At 42.2% G+C, this 17,422-nt stretch overlaps 1 protein-coding gene across 12 annotated transcripts in view; it reads right to left on the reverse strand.

Annotated features, from left to right (window-relative positions):
* Positions 1–17,387, reverse strand: part of YEATS2 (YEATS domain containing 2) — a 61,966-nt gene extending 44,579 nt beyond the window's left edge. For 10 of the 12 annotated variants that reach the window (XM_026080160.1, XM_026080159.1, XM_026080154.1 and 7 more), the window contains exons 1-10: positions 16,346–17,387; positions 15,925–16,042; positions 12,751–12,848; positions 12,550–12,642; positions 9,268–9,510; positions 6,691–6,806; positions 5,385–5,546; positions 3,577–3,688; positions 1,776–1,820; positions 522–708 (exon numbers count right to left, since the gene is read on the reverse strand). In XM_026080160.1, the coding sequence (XP_025935945.1) occupies positions 522–708; positions 1,776–1,820; positions 3,577–3,688; positions 5,385–5,546; positions 6,691–6,806; positions 9,268–9,510; positions 12,550–12,642; positions 12,751–12,848; positions 15,925–16,024 (1,156 nt within the window). In that variant the 5' untranslated portion in view covers positions 16,025–16,042; positions 16,346–17,387. The remainder of the gene's footprint in view (positions 1–521; positions 709–1,775; positions 1,821–3,576; positions 3,689–5,384; positions 5,547–6,690; positions 6,807–9,267; positions 9,511–12,549; positions 12,643–12,750; positions 12,849–15,924; positions 16,043–16,345) is intronic. The other 2 variants (XM_026080153.1, XM_026080151.1) reach the window with 2 other exon arrangements.
* Between the last annotated feature and the right edge of the window lie 35 nt (positions 17,388–17,422).

Raw genomic sequence — 17,422 nt, forward strand, 5'->3', positions numbered from 1 at the left:
GCCATCCCTCAGAAAACTGTACACTACGACATCTTTTTCACTGTCTACATTCAACACCACGGATATTCAATCACTTTTTGCTGAGTCAATGCATGTTAGGAACCCACATATACCTGAACACACCACTAGACTAATCCCTTAAATGTATACACAGAGCCCCCAAAACATTCAGAAACCTGAAAAACCCTCTGAAAACACAGTTTGCCAAGAGCAGAACTACAATCACTATTCAACAACCATTCTTTCCAACTACATGTGCTGCATAAAGCTCCACATTCACTAAGTTTAGCAGAACAGAGCCTATTCAACAAACTCCAGACTCAAAAAGAAAAGTCAAAAACCAAATAAACCGTAACAATTTCTGGATTCCGTTTCCTAGTACACTGAGGAAATAATCATCTGGTATGAGCAACAGGCAGGTAGCRCTGGCAACCTTTAAGCCAAAAGAACAATTAAGAGGAGATATCCAGAAGAGCTGAAGTTCCACAAATGTGGAATTCACCAATACCCATTCGCTTTACCTTTGTCTGCAGAAGCATCCGGGCTGGAGTCATGCAACTGTTTAATTGGTGAAGAAGCTTTAACTGGTGCTGGGATACTCAATGGCAGTGGTAAAGATGTAGGAACATCAGAAAGGTCAGACTCTGAAGACTGGGAAAAGAGATACTCCTCGCCAAGGGAATGCCTATGTAGCTCCACATCCACTACCTTCCAGAAATAGGTGAAAGGATGACATTAATATTTGGTAGCTAGGTAAAGATATAAAAAGTGAAAATAAATGCCTCCATCTTTTTTTTAAACATTGCAGGGCTAATGTCTGGAAACCACCCCCCACCCTCCCCCCATTTCTGCACAAATTTCCACTCGTTTCAGGAAGAGACTGCCCAGAAGTCCAGCAGCATCTAAGCTAGGACAAAAATCTTGCAACATGAAAATGCCATGGTAAAATAGCACATCTCTCTGTCCATGGGGATATCTGAATAGTGAACACTTAAGGAATATAAAGCCCAGATCCAAGCATGCTACTAAGGAAAGGACAGTGTACCCTGATAGGAATGGGCACTGAACTGCGGCTTGCCTTTTCTGCCTTTTTTGAAAAAAGCCTCGAGAAACACACTACTACATTACCTACTCTTCAAACATGTTCTTTAAACACAGTAGACATCTCACATTAAAGTCTCTTCCACAGACTGAAAAGCTGAGATAATGCAATTTCACAATAAAAATTTCCATTCACTACAGTACAACCAGGGAAAAAATAATAAAAACTCTAAAGCTATAATAGACTATGAGATATTCATTCATTTATTTTATTTAAAGTTTTAAGACTTCGTTTTCCATGAATGTACTGAATGTTGACACAGGCAGAAAGTCAGAAGTACTTAAATCTACTGCAAAATTTCAGGAGGATAGTTAGGTGATACCCTTAATTTAAATTCCTTAATTACGAGATCTGCAGCACATCAGAATGCAGATCAAGACATTTGGTAACAGAAGCTCCACAAAGAAATAATAATTAAAACTGTAGTACAGCTTAACATTTTATGAAATAAGAGCTGGAGTTTCCCCTGCACTGGGAAGTGAAAAAAAAAGACTGTCATGAATAGTGACAAGCTGTTATAATTATTTCATTTAATAAGAGAGCAGAATCTACATTTCCGAAACTGTGAAAGCAAATGGAGGTGACTTGGTGCTTACTCCCTTATATCTTTTTCATTTTAAACATCCTTAAGGRAATCAAAGTACAGCATCCCTCCCACAACCCGTTGACTCACCGTTTCTGCGCCAAGCGTCTGCAGGCCCGTGTAGGTCCTGTCCAGCTGGGCAAAGCAATACAACATAGTTATATTAACTGGGGCAAAGCAATGTATTAGCTAGAATTTACAGTACAATTTGTTTGAAAGGAGTTGAAACTACATAATTTGAACAATGCATCATATTTTCTGAAGCCACAGGGTCAGAAATCTGTGTGCTGTTAAACACACTCTTCTGCAAAATAAAACTGCAATCCAAAGCCTATGCTAAAGAAGAAAGGGAGAAAAAAGCTGAAGGAAATGAGAGTTGCTGGGGAGACTTTATTTCAATTTAAGAGGAGCTTAGAGCCCTAGAAGAGTGTCCTTTTTTATTCCTGATGTCAATATAAGGAAATAATAATGAGAAAAAAACTCAAAGAGATTTAAACTGAACAGCACAAAGGTTATGTTTATACTATAATCTTAATAAACAACTGCTCAGACCACGTATCACTGGATAAGAGACAGAAAATCTCAGTGACATCTATACAGACACCTGTACAGAGAAGTTAGGTTTGATAGACTTCTTGGGTCTCAAAGCAGAGGGGCAGAGACAGTCTGCCAGCCATGGAGGAGGGCTCAGCTCACTCGCATCATCCCATACAAGCCGCAGGCTAACAGCACAGATTTGCTGACTTGAGTTCCCCATGGTAACTTAACCCTATCTGTGCACTAGAGATTCTCGTCTAGCACACTTCAATTTGGAAACACAAGAAGCTATAGTTTCAGCTCTTCTGCATGCCACTGACTGGCTCACTTCTCTGCAGGCTGGGCTTCCTTGGCTGCACAATATCTATCACAGTTACCAGTTTAGTGGAAGCTCAAGTCAGGCAATCRCATGGAGCTGCAGTGCATCACAGGAGATACAGTCAGTCCAGGAAGCTGGCCTACACAGGAGGAAGGTGATTCAAGCATCTAACTCTAACTGTGTCCATGCTCATGCTCTTCAGGTATTCAAAGACACAACCTTTCCTCCAAATTTCTTTTAATCATGGTTTACATTAAACATCCCCRATGTTCCAGAAGAACATTTCCAGCTTTCTCTACTGTCAACATGTGGGGTTCCAATGAATCATTTACATCACTAGGAAATTCATTAGTTGTATTTAAATCTTGCCTGCATTAATCATGCTGCTCTAATGAAAATCAAAGAAACGTGAAAATAAACCAGTTCAGGACTTACTGCCACTAACGCTACGCACTGCTAATTAAAAAGAAAACAAAAGCAATGGCCTCGTCTTCCAGGACTGCTGTGTACTACAAATCCTACTCAATGTCACAGGACAGGTGAATGACTTGAAAGAAGGCGCTGTTCAAAAGAAATGAACAGGGAATCTTGGCCTCTCTTCTCCCTGCCCACTCTACCAACAGAGAAAACCTCTAGCTGAAAGGCAGAAGTGTTGGAGGAACAGAACAAATGTAGCAATCGCTTTACCAAGAGGAAGAGAGCCCTGCAGCAACCTTTCAAGTTAAAGTCAGTAAAAGGATAATAAAAATCTCAAACTMCAGAAAGAATATGCAACTCCTTTGCTGCTCTGAGTAGAACCAATTCCAGCTTTTGCAAGGCTGGGTTCCTCGACTACAGCATCACCTCTAACATAGCCAAGGCAACTGACTTTCCTCAATCTTCTTTTGATTCTCCATCTCAACCATTCATGTGTAAAAGAGCAGCAGGACATAGATACAAGAGGGAGGCAGAAACACACACAAAAGCAGAGCCTCTTCTAGATTATGCAGGAGAACCCATTTAATTGCCTTTCTCTCAATCATTCTGTTCAAATACCTTCAAATTGTGTATGATATCAATCCTCTTGTTCTGGCTATCCTTAAAGTGTATCTGGACTCTCACAGGGAATTCTCCCCAGCCTCTCCTGGTCAGGTGAAACGGAGGTTCTCTGGAAACAAATGGTGATTCACATTTTGGATGCAAAAGGGGTATAGTTTTCACCATCTCTTTTTCAGAAAACCTAAAACTGCTTTCCTAACTGATAGCTAAAGTTACCTTCAGTCCTGCTGTTCAGCATGGACAGAATGCTAAATCTGATCATGTGACCAAAACCACAAAAATTCTCATTTCTGTGGACAGTTGAAAACATATTTTCACCTTGYGTAATGGAAGAGGGAAGAAAATGGTAAAACACTGTGCTAGATAAAAGAGCAACAGAAACAACTGACATTTTAACAGAAAGGCTGCTTCAATACCAAATAAAAAAAATACTTGTTTAAGAAAAGACCCAAGTCAGTTCCTAGGACACTGCTGCAAGGTGAGTTTTCAGTGCAGCATTCTGCAATCTCTGCTATCYCCTATCTTCTAACAAAAAGGCACCACAGCACAACATACAGATAACAAGAAAAGCTAACTCAACTAGTGCTACTCTCCAAGCTGAAAAAACAGGGCATATTTCTCTCTAACATTTACCATTACTTTGTTYGAACTTTAGTTTGTTGTAATTGTAAATCCCCAATGTGGTTTTGCAAAGAAACAAAACRCAAGAGGTTTAAAGGCTATTTTCAGTCCAGAACATGAATGTTAATTAAAATGACTGGGACCATGCTACAGTAAGAAATCAATCAACTAGAAGGGATTAAAATAGGAGACAAACAGAACTGATGACAGATACTGGAAACTGAGAAGGCACAAAAAAAGATAGCATTCAAGTGTGATTTAGTACGCTATGCAAGAAATATAAGAGGAGTTTGTTTTCATTCGCCTCAACACCACCTTCTCAGGATCATTAGTGACCCTTACCAACACTTCTCATCTCAGATATGCCTTTCTGGAGTTGCCTTTTGGACACCTTGATTTTGCCAGATTTATGTTGCCATTTTGTACCTAGGCATCACAAACCCAACTTTCCGTCAGGCAGGTGGTGGAACACCTTTGGGAGAATAACTTCTTTGGGAAGACACAAAGTAGCTTGAAGGCATCCTCCCACCGTCTTRTCCAAAGGAACAAGAAGGAAAATTGACTAGGCATTTCCCTGCAGCAGTCAGCAGAGAACTGACCCTGGGATCTCACTGGGACAACAGTTTTGAATATGGCTTTGGGAGAGGACAGAGAGGCTGCCATGTTTCTGTAGCACCAACACCATCACACTCATGGGAAATTAATTCTGTGAAGCACAAAGTCAACCCCACTGACCTCACTACAGAAGAGAAATATTTGGGAGGGGAATAAAACTTCTTCCCAAACACATATGTGTCATTAAAACTATGGGCAAAYTAGTTTTCTGTGACTCCTCTTCCTTTTCCACACAGGACTGGGAAATAGAGAACACGTGTTTTAACAACAGAAGCCTAACCTGAACAGCAGACAGTTTAATGCATACAGGAGATGCACAAACTCACATGGATAACACAAAATACAATTAAAAGCTTTTGTCAGTAGGAAAATCCAAAAAACTGTTTGCCACATCTGATACATAGAAACTAATTTTTTTTTTTTGAGTATTATTTCATGAGTATGTCAAGCCGAGTTGGAGGTTCAGGTAAGGCATGGAATACAAAACCAGGAAAAGAAGGGGCTAATTTTCTAAGAATCTGAGCATTGTAAGTGCAGCAAGCATAAAGACTGGAATAATGCCTTATTACCTCACTTCTACCAGGTCATTAGGTTTGTAACTGGGATGGAGGAAGAACCAGACTTTCTTGACAAAATGATTTATGCTGGGTTCTCTCCGAGAGCCCCTGACATACACCATCCATTTATGGGTTGACTGATCATTTTCTTCTCTCTTGTCYGGGGGAATGTACCTGGCAGAGAAATTAAAAAACAAACACAAGAAAAAATCCCAAATAAACATCACAAAAAGTATTATGGGGAAGATTAAGCAAAAAAATTAAGAACGGTAAAATGCTTATCTGTACCTAGCCCACTTACAGTTCTGTTCATTATTCCATATTCTGACATTTCATCAAGTCCTCCAAAAAACTCCTCCAGAAAAYAAATTTGGATTTCATAAACTTATTTCTACTCTATGCTTCTAATATATCTCCTCAGTATCTCAGTGCAGAACTGCCATATGAAATTCTTCCATTTAAATGCTTCTTTCTGAATTAGGAAGGTTTAATTTTAATGTTTTACTACTATCAACACTATCAAATCTCYTTCCCCATTTCTTGTGAATTACTGAGAAACCATATCACTCCAGAGCACAACATTGGTAACTCTGCTACCATAAACACAAAAAAGCAATTCTTATTATAAATTTGTAAGAAGCTTCATAGACAATATCTGGTTCTAGGTACCTTTTCAAGATGCAATTCTAAAACCTAAGTCTCATCAGCCAATGTTCACTACTTTCTATGCAAGAAAAAGAGACTGACCTAATAGTGAAAAGTCTGACAGTTTAAAACTTGGACTTGTCCAAATCTTTCTTAAAGAAAGCATTTCTTCACTAATTTCCTCAAAGTTACATCCCTGTCTTATTTCCCTGTCTTAAAATTTGTGGGGAAATATYATAAAAACTCTATAGAAGAATTTCTTCATACTATGCTAGACTTTCACAGAGTTTTCCTCATTCCATTTTTGTTTTTTTGTTTTGTTTTGTTTTTAACAACACTGTTCATATGGACACACTGAACTAGCCATTAGGGCAATTTGCTTTTCCAAGTTTTCATGGGAAAAATTGTTTTTTAATTGATCAGAGCAGGCTGAAAGACTAAATTTGGAAGAAACAGATCTTAAAACCTCCGTATATAACAACTATTAAAACACCTGTTCCTCCCCCAAYGCTCTTGCTGACACTCAAGGAGGGCAGCCTTGGGTGCAGCTATTATTCAAAGGCAAGACCTCACACTGTGACAACTTAACAATTTTTAATTGTCTCCTGATTTTAACCTCTTATTCCATTTGATTCTGAAACGAAGAGCCATCACTAAGCCTTTGGATACTAACTTGGATACGTTGCCAACCACAATTGTTTTCTTCACATAAAGCCGTGAAGTCTCATCATTTGATAGTCCGGCATTTCGTTGTCCTGGTTTTTGAGAGCTTGAAACACCCGAACTGTCCTGAGGGTAGGGGAAGAAAAAAAGGCAAACAAAAAACCAAACATTCCTCTTAAACATTATTTTGTTTGGCACTAGGAAAGTAAGGCATTGTTAAAAAAAGTAAACCTGCGCAGTAACATGAGAGACCAATAACAAACCATCTCTAAAGAAAGATATTTAAATTGCTAACTAGGCACATCTAAGTAACTCAGGCGTAATATGCTGCCTAGTCAAGTGCACACTGCATGGCTAAGCTCAGTGTAGGGTATGCAACATGCCATGGATCTGAGCCATGATTCCAGCCTGGGTTTCAGAAGCACTGGCAATGCGCTATCCGAAAAATCGAGCACCGCTAGAGTGGCATCAAACGGGTGACTAACCAAAACCAAGCCTCCCACAAGTTGCTTCTGAAAATAATTTCCCTTTGCCAACCTCTGCTGCTTTGAGGGCCTCCAATTCCACCACCAACTTCACCACTATGAATCAAGGCTGGGCCTGGGAAAGGTATTCAGCTTCAACTAAACTAGCATGGAAGTCAGCCATATTGTKTCACTGACATCTAGATAAGCTTACAAATCCACTGTAATTGTTGGGGATAATAAAAYCAGCCTAAGCAACCCCGTAACACAATCTCAGCTATTAACCATGGCCAAGACTCGCTGGTAAAATGATGACATGGTCTCCCACACCACCACTCTAGGCTGCATTGTCATTTGAAACGGAACAAGAGACTTTTTTGAGATTCTCTTGGCTAAAGGACTGTCCAGAGAATAAGGGACTATATCTTCTCATGAACAACAGAGTTGGTGCTGCAACTTGCTACAACTTGCTGGAGTGTACTCCACTGAGACCTGTCAGACCAGGGTTAGTGTGGGAAGCAGTGGATTCACTAGGAATCACTATTGCCTCCTCTGGCAAGTCAATGATGTCCCAAATGGGAGCAAGRACAGTCAGAGGAGACCGGGATGGCTTCTGTTCTTCATCATTCCCTCTGCCACCCCTGAGCTATAGGCTGCGTTGGCCAAAGTTGCAACATCATGCCAGACCCAAGCAATACAACCGTGCCACCAAAGCCCCTACTGCAGAAACAAGTTATACTGATCAATGCTTTTATGATTCAGGTGGGTCCACAGTACATATTGCAGATCTGCCTTCTGCTGTGGATCCGAGGCAGGGTTTCAGCCACCTGCAGCCCTGTCATCAAGGGAAGCACCTTGCTTGTTTGACGGAGAATCAGCACTACTTCTGAAACGTAACACTGCAACTTGTTGAATTGTACAGTTTAGTTACATACAATGAGACACACCCATCTCTGGTTTGGATTATAGGCTGTACTCCTCTGGCAAGCCTGGAAACTGAACAAGACTAAAGGGAAACTGGCGTTTCAGAAAGCAAACCTCATCCATTAAGCAGCATTTCACCTGCAGTCAGTGAGAGAGCCTCCCTAGTGAAGCTAACTATGACTGACAAGTGAGGCAGCTGGTACAGACATAGAGGGGGAGTGAGGGAGCAGAGCTAGATGGGATGCCTAGGAAGCAGCAGTTTCTCTCCAGGAGAAAGTTACTTCTCCTCAGAGAAACCTTCTCTTCAGTTGTCTAATTGCAACTGTGAATAAGGAACTGGCTCTCTTCTGTTTTCTAGAGCAAGGGAGATGAGAATAACAGAAAGTTCAAGSTCACTATTTTGGGAGCTGTGGGCTATGACTTTATCCATGCTGTACTGAGGCCACAGCTTGAGAAGGATCTTTTCAGCAGCTGGGCCTGTTTCTGTGCGGATTCTTAGCTGCTGTTGTCAAATGATTTCTGTAGCTCCATGGTGAGCCATACAAGGAAAGGATCCAGGTCAAAAATAACACAGAAAAAAGCATGGGGGAACAAGGAAAGAAGACATTTTTAACCTGGTCAGCCTGGTTCAGTTAAACAGACAGTGATACTAGCATAACAGCGAGCAGTGCCACCATGAGAAACGCAACTCAAACTACGCACCCAGGCTCTACCAGTTCACRCTCCCAGGATGAGCTAATCCACCAGTATTGCTGTTTTCTCCATAGGGTGTTGAGCAGGCCAAACCCTGAACCCCAATGGCTTCAACCACTCTAAGCAACGCAGTTACTATGCGCACCCAGAGCCAGGCAGCAGCATTACTCAGTGAGGTCTCACCAACTTTTTAACAACACTGCTGAGAATGACACGTCTTGCTCTTCTCTCCAGGCTCTACCCTTCCTAATCTGACTTCCATCTGCACAGCAAAACACTTTGCTGGAGCTATGGAACACCTCCTTCCCCACAGACTGCCACTCAAGAGAGCAGCAGATCAGCTGTGCTAAAGCCAGGCTGAGGGATTGGGAACAAGCGGGTGGAGAGGGTAAGAAACAGATCTTCAGCAAGATGGGTGAAAACATGAAGAGCTCCTGGTGCCAGCACTGAGTCCAGACAGAACACACACCTCYAACAACTTGACCACCACTCGAGTTTTACTTTACCCGGCCAGTATTTCTGCTCTGTCTCTGGTCCAGGCTATTTGTCAGCCTCTCRTCCGCATCCAGGTTGCCATTGTCCTTGTCCAGGAGAAAGTCATTGTGCTGAGAGAGCGAGTCACTTTCGGAGTGGTTGGCAGATGGAGTGTCTGATCCCTGGTTAGCAGGAGACGATGATCTGGAGGGTGATTCCAAGAACTTCTTGATTGAAGGGTGATTAAGAATCGTTGCATCACATGACCTCGTCCCCTGCAACAGAGAGGCCAGAGAAATCCATTATTTTTCCTTTAGCCCAGACAAAATGAGGCTCTGCCASAGGAGAAAAAAGTCAATGCCCAAAGGAAGATAAAATATTTAATCAGCTACCTTGCAGGAAAAACATATGTCACAGAAGATAAAAAACTTATAACTGTCCTACAGAAACAGGACCCCAAATTTAATCCTTTTCTACAAACCTTTTGATCCCAGAAACCCATCCACTTTCGGAAAGAAGGTCTGCAACCTAGTCAGACACCCATAACGTCACACTGCAAATAATGGCTTCCCTTCCTTTGCAGGCATCTACAGTCTCTTACCATACACAGAAAGGCCAGAGCTGCCCGATTCTTGCAGGCAAGTGGGTATGTAAATGCATTAGACTGTTTACTTTTGATACTGTGATTGGTGCTCTTGTGAATGCCTATGAGGCAAGCTACACGTATGAGTACACTGTCTGCTCACAAAAACTTAACAGAGGATGAAGAATAATATGCTTAGGCATGCTTGCAAACTTGCCTCAAACCAGACATATTAGAGCTAATCTCAGATCCTCCTAAACCTCCCTTTATAGGTGGCCTGCAAAGACTGTAGGGSGGAAAGGTGTTTAAATCTCTCTCTTTTTTTTTTCTCATTACCATAACAAAGGCCTAATAGATTTTTTCCTATTTTTGCTTTTAATGTCAGAAGTATCAAGGAAAACACCCATCACTCGTCAAAGCAGGTGTCCCACTGCCAATTCTCCTCCCAGACATCAGTCCCACCTCCTCCAGGATACCCTGCTTTGATGATGAATCAACTAAGCAGAAACAACCCTCTTTCAGCAGGAGAGGTCACAAGGAGAAACAAATCAAGAAACTGATCTGGTTCGGTCCGTTTTCCTTTGCAGGGTTATTTTTAATCCACATCAGTTCCCTGGTCCCACTCATTGTGTGACCAAAATTCTGCCCAGAGGATGGAGGGGGTGGCACAGAGGCAGACACCAGCACTACTGTAGCGCAGCAGAGTTGCCCTCAAGAGGTCATAGCAGTAGTGGAGTTGAACACTGTCCCCTCTTGGACTTTAMAGGTTTGTTAGAGAGGTTTTTTTCAACTGTCCGTTCGGCATGCGATCTAAATTTCCAACTCTCCCTGCTTCAGAGCACTTAAAACAGTTTTGAAACCTAGATCTTGAACTTTGATTTTGATGTCTGCAGAACAGAAATCCTACCAGTTTTCCAGGCATTTGTACCGACTTAATGGAAAAAAAAAAGCTCATCTTTAAAACAAAAAAAACCCTAACAGAACTGTTCCTTCAGCTTTGTTCAGGCCCTTTCAAAATATCCAAGGAGAAAAAAAAAAGATCAAGAACCCTTTTTGATTTTCTCTGGTCAGGTAAACTGACCAACACATTGTCCACTAATTTGTAGAAAGAAAAAAAAAAACCTGTCATCATACTTAATCRTAAGCCTCAAAACCAGGCAGTACTAGGCTGAATAACTGTTTATATCAGAACAGAGTAGGAAATTGCAAAACATCTTCCCAGAAGTTCACAGGCATTTATATAACAAGTATAACAAATTAAACTACAGAAGATTTATATTCTAACAGAAACAGAAACAGAAATAAGACAATCATTTACTGTCAACAGAACCAAACACACGTTAACCACGCATTAAAAACAGACAAMAAAGAAAATCAAAACTAGTAACCATTCAAAATTAAAAAGAGATCTAATTTAGCCTGCATGCAAATCACTATTTTAGAAGCAATTTAAAATCAAAGATACAGCTACACCAGCCATAAACTTCATAAAAACTACAGGGAAAATAAAAAAAACCAGAGCAAGACCATACCAGTAAGTTTTGTGAGTATTTCAAAACAATTCTTGAAGTTATTGTTTCTGGAAGGTGTGCAACTCAGCAAGTAAAAAACAAACACCCTCCATGGCAGAACAAGTAAAGAACACAGGACAGTACAAGCTCTTGCTGACACATGATGACATTGGATAAAAGTACTTAAAAACATCAGAATCTCACTCAAATTCTTCAGCCGCCTACACAAAAATCAAAGGAGGAGGAGAGATCTCCAAGCTTCCCAATACTACAACATTCTTTCCCAACTCCACTTGCTCAACTTGAATTCAGTGAGGCAAAAAACAAGCTGGATTTTTTTTTTTTTTTAACATTCTGGAAATCACAATAAAAATAGGAATAACAATGCGAGCCCTTGCTTAGAAGGGAAATTTTCTAGGTAGTAGAGTGAAACCTAGGTTTTCAGCACACATCTACAGTTTTCAAAATCAGCTCAGATAATTAGTGGAAATCAGATAAACTGCCCTGAATTCAAATGATGATAACTAAAATAATTAAACTGGTAGTGAACTACAAGGCAATCGGGAGTCTGCATTCAACCTCAGGATGAATCATGAACAGCCCACAATTAGCAGGCCATTAAGGTCACGGTGCTCAAAATCGGTGTTTAACTRGTGGTTTCCACATTTTTATCCCCCTGTGAAATCTCCTCGATTTACATCCTGCTTTAGGGACGCTATCAAGCTGTTCATCAAACCCCAAAGAGAACGGCTGCCTGAGTAAAGGGAGGATGGTTTCATGGTACTGACTGGWACTCTGGGAACCTGCATTTCTTTTTGGACAAGTCCCTAAATCTATCTGCCTCCACCCTTCACCTGTTAAATAGGAAAACATGTTCCTCCCTCTACCGGGCTTTGTAAGCATGAATTGCGAAGTGTGTGTGAGGCACCGTGCCCTCGTGCAAGAATTGATGAAAAAAGGCCATTTCAGAAAAGAGAACCAAGTGCTGCTAAAGGACTTAACTGTTCAATGAGGATTTGTTCTGCTGAGTACCTGGGGCCTGGTTAGTGACACACAGGTCACCTTTCCCACCCCTGCCGCTACCCCACCTTGTCTGCAGCTCAGATTCCAACATTTCAGAAACTGTATCTCCAAACGGAACATCAGACAAACAGCCAATGAACTACACAGTCTTTCCTTGCAAATATTTCCTAAAGYCTTATTGCAAAAATAATTTTTACCTCTCCAGCTTTAAGGAGACCAGCAGAAGCRTAATAGTTAGCCACGATACAGGCACGCAGCTTATCCATCATCCTTCTTGCTTCAATCAGGCGCTATGAAAAGAAGAGATCATGCATAATAAGAGACAACTACTGCAGCAATCCCCAAAACACCCTGATCCATCAGGACTTTATCTATTTTAAAGAACAAAACCTTTATACCTGATCTATAACTTCAATTTCATGTTCTTTATTCTTCATTTCAACAGCAAATTGTTCTTTTATAATTGTCTCAATCTTCTGCACAGCAACATCTCGAGCTGTACAAGGCCACACATGGAAAACAAAGAAGAAGGAAGTATTTGTATTTCTATTTTTGAGGCTCCACTTGAAAAAAAAAAATCAGAAATCATTAAGGAGTGAAAAGTGATGGGATAATAAATTCAGCACAAAAAAAGCAGGAAGGATCATTTTTCTGCAGAAGAAAGTCTTCTGTCTTAACAAAAAACACATGTATCTTTAAAAGCTGACTTATATGGAGGGATTTTTTTTTCCTTTTTAGGTCTGAGATGACAAACATCAGAAGATGGGAAGAACAGGACCAGTTTGCTTACTTTCATCTCAGTAAAGCTGTAAACAGAAAAAGGAAAACTCAAATTTGCGACTGCCGAGCGCAGTTACCACTGCAGGTGTGCAGAGGTACGCTGGCACACTACTGACAGTTTTCTGCTCTCTTTGGGCCAGTGCATACTCAGGAAATTTAAGCCACATCACGTAGGAACAATAACTCAAACTAATACTTTGTGTGCTCAGCACCGGCACAAAACACAGCCTGCTCTGGAGAGCCTACAAGCCTTTTATTATCCACAGAGGAAACTACATTATCCGAAGCTGGTCCACCTCTTACAGAATCCTCTTCCAGCAGGGTAGGCAAAAACTTCTATGCATTCAGGAGGGTTTTATTGACTTTGGTAGAAAACATGTAGTTTAATATTTCAAATTGTTTGAAYTTCTTACTGTAAATTAGACTTTCAGAACTGATTCAGCATCTTATTGTTTTTTTTCCGACAACATGTATAAACAGAGAAAGAATAACTATTTTTGTTCTACACCTAACACAGGCTTTAAATGCCCCCTCCTTTGAGCAGTGTCCATTCTAGCAGGGAGATTCAACCAACACATCAGTTGTTAACAAGTTCAAAGTAGGAACTTCAAAAAGTGGGAATTCTACTTCCAGAAGAAAGCCTGGAAACAGTCCTCCAGCGTGCGTCAGAAGCACAGTGACCCCAGTACAGAGCAGCTCGGAGAAGCAGCTTGGGTTCCCTGGAAAAACTGGACATTGTTTCTAAGTGGAATAGAAGGCAGAAGATGAAGACTTTGTTTTGTGCTTCGGAGGAAGCACTTGCTTGACTAAAGGGTATATATCTGTTTGAAGAGGTTTCTAATATCACAATAGAAAGGGTGAAGAAACCAAAGTCTGTCAAAACTTTGCTGGCATGTTACAGCTAGCACACAGAACTTTACTGTCTGATCATAGTTACCTCAAATGGGAGCAATGCAGCTTATGCTTGCATTTGCAATATGTGTATCCTAAATACCTTTATGTATTTCTTTCCAGGTGTCTATATATATTCTAGGACTAGAAATACTTCAAGCCTATATTAAAATGGAATTATGGTTGGGTCTGTAGGAGTAATGCAAAAATAAAAAGCAGAGGGATATAATTATCCCCAAATCAGGAACACCATGCCCAGGAAATTCATGTGTAATGCTACACTTAAAAGAAATCTAAGCAGATTAAGGTAGGAACCGTGCAGTTCGGATGGAGACAACTCTTCCCAAGGCCGACGCCATGCAATACCAGTATTAGGACAATTAAGGGAAGTTAAGATTTGTGCTTATATTATACAGGCTCTTTAGAACACTGTATTTTCATATTTTTCTCCATTTAGTATCAAACACAGTCCTTAATTAAGACTCGGTCAGTGAAATTTGTATATTTAAGGAATTCTTGTATTGAAAACTGGAGATCTTCCAAGAGAAGGAAGAAGCCAATTTGGAAGAATCACCTGAGCCAGAAGTTCACTTTAGGAAGGACAGTTTTCCAAGAGCCCTAAGACTTGKCCTGCTAACCGTTAAAATCTTCTGAGAAGTTGCTTCAGAAGCAGGATAAAAATCTGTCTGCAGTCACTTGGATTCAACACCGCAGAGAGTGGCAACTTCTGGCAGACAGGCAGGGCAGACAGCTGGGAGCAGTAACACTTTTTTGCCACAGCTGGCTCCAACAAGGCTCCACTGTCAGRGCCCTTAATTGACCTGGAGACAAGACCTGCCAGCAGCACATCCAAATTGAAGTTCAGTCTCCTCAGGCTGTACAGTGTCCTCCAAAACATCACCTGTGAAACCATTATCTGTCCCTCTCCACCTGGCAGCTCCAGCATCCTGCTCCATTCCTGGATCTTCTTCAGATCCCACAGCCAGCTTCATTTTTCTCATCTCTCTTTTCTTCAGCTCCTCCCATCATGATTCTCTCCTACTAGCTGTGCTATGCCAAATATCACTCTATCACTCAGCCCACTCCCTGTCCCACAAGCAAGAGACTCTACTCTCACTTGCCCAGAGAAGATTAGAACCTGACCTAGCATCCAGCCAACGGGATGGTTCCCAAAGCATTTCTGACAGTGCCAAATGCATACCTACTCATGCAGCCACTCTCTCTACTACGCTTCTTTCGCCATCTTTCTTTCAATCAGCTAGCTACTCCTCCTCCTTTGCATCCTTAAAAACACCATCCTTCTCCCTAACTTATCCCTTCTACATTACTTCATTTCACTTTATCTGCCTGCCTTTGCAATCATTTGTTTCCCTTTTCCTAGAGCCAGTCTATCCCCAGGGTCACGGAATTCTTTTCTCCCACCCGTACTGCTACCAGCTGCTGCATCCCCCAAACTTGTAAACTAACTGCCAGTCTTTCTAGAAGCAGGTTTCAACTGCAAAACAAATGCACAGGAAGGAGCATATCCCAGCACGGATAACAGCTGGGAAGATACTTTGGCAAATACTTTAGCAAGCAATAAGAACCAGAGTACACGGTCAGGCGCCCCAGAGGGCTTGTGCTCTAGTTGCTATCATGCACTGAAGTCTGTGACCACACGCTTTGCTGCTGTCATTACTGAAGCTCAGTTCAGCTATCAGGTATGAATGGCTCCACATATGACAATCACACCTTCATGCTGCTATACAGAGATATCACCTGCTTCCTCACCCTCTGTCCCTTTAGCTCCTCCTATCCAAGTCCTTTTCTGAACTGTTTGCAGACAACACGCAGAGAACCTGCTGAATCCGTGGCATTTCTAATTCCACACATGACACAATCGTAATTCAGACAGTTCCTACCTGACTGTTCAGCTGCTTTGTGACGCTTATTGGGATGCGTGACTGCGATGTCCTCATAGTCGGGGTCCTTCTCCACAATCACTCTCTTGATCCCAGACATGTTCTCTCAACTACTCCACTGAGAGAAAAATAAAAGCAGTAACGTTACCCAGAGCAACTCTCCAGACAGAGTTCAAACTTTCTTCTGACACTACAGGAGTCATAGCAGGGAGGTCTGCCTTGGAGCTCGTGAGGCAGCTGGAACACCTCCTTCCCCAGTTGCTACAGGTCAATCCACAACTGCAAAGCTCAGAGCTAGTCCAGTTATGTACAATCCACAAATTTACACTGTCCCCTGATCTTTGGTCTCTAAAACCCACCACAACCAGCATGCATAAAACTCCTGTGATGCYGGAATGACAAGACAAAAAAATTAAACAACCTTTGCTGTCACTGAACAGCTGCTCTGCGAATACACCTTGGCTCTCTCCTGGAAGGCAGATTTCTTAATGCTGGGTTAGCACATGTGACCAGGGAAGACCACCAAGTCAGGTGTTTGTATTAGCAACTTTTCTTCCACTTTAGCCACTGTCCATTGAAGTAAAGGTCGCAATCCCATCCCCACTGAAGTCTCTACTCAGATCTTGGAGGATATCCGGACTTGGTTGGCTCATCAATACCTAATCTCAATACAGCCAGGATATTTTCTCAGTACTAGCACCATCACCTCCAGCATGCAGCGCTTGTGCAGAGGGGAAGAGTCTCGATGTCACTACACTGATGGCTCTGAACGAGCCGGGACCCAAACATATAGAGACACAAACACACAATACTATTTGGAAAATGTGGGTGCTCACCTATGAAGTCATACAAGTAGAGAGGTACACAAGTGCGTATGCATTAATTCATATCTAGACTGTTAGAGAAGTACAGCTTTCCATAGTGTGGAATAACGTCCCAATGCCCGGCTGAGTTTCCTCTCTCTGAAACCGCTCAGGCCAAGGCATCCTGCAAGCACAGCATCTCCACTGACGCTGCCTCTGAGGTTTACCTGGAAAACTCCTGCATCTGGACTCACGCTTCCACACCAATACACGTACTTTTTTGTTTCAACACACAATTACAAATTCATTTTAATAAGAGGTAGTAATCGCCCACCCAAACACCAGCACGCCTACACGTCCCCACGACCGCTGGAGTTTAACAGGCGTGTCTGTCAGGCGGCGAGTGAACACCAGGCACTGCTGTAACCAGAACTCGGGAGGTCATCAGCGATAAAACATTCGTCACCTCGGAAGCGCCGGTGGCCGCGTCGGGTCTCGCTGCTCCGGGGGGCTCCTAGGCGCCGGGGCGCTCCGTGCGGCCCCGAGCCTGCACAGGGCGCGGCCGCCTGCAGCTCCTCTCCTCCCGGCCGCTTCGACGTGCCCGAGCCGTCCGCGGAGCTGCGGGGAGGCGGCCCTGAGCGCGCAACGCAAACACAAGCCGGCCTCAGGCGCGAGGCGCCGCGGCTGCAGCGCGG

The sequence above is a fragment of the Apteryx rowi genome, unplaced genomic scaffold (genome assembly GCF_003343035.1).
Source record: "Apteryx rowi isolate R43461 unplaced genomic scaffold, aptRow1 scaffold_51, whole genome shotgun sequence".
Lineage (NCBI taxonomy): Eukaryota > Metazoa > Chordata > Aves > Apterygiformes > Apterygidae > Apteryx > Apteryx rowi.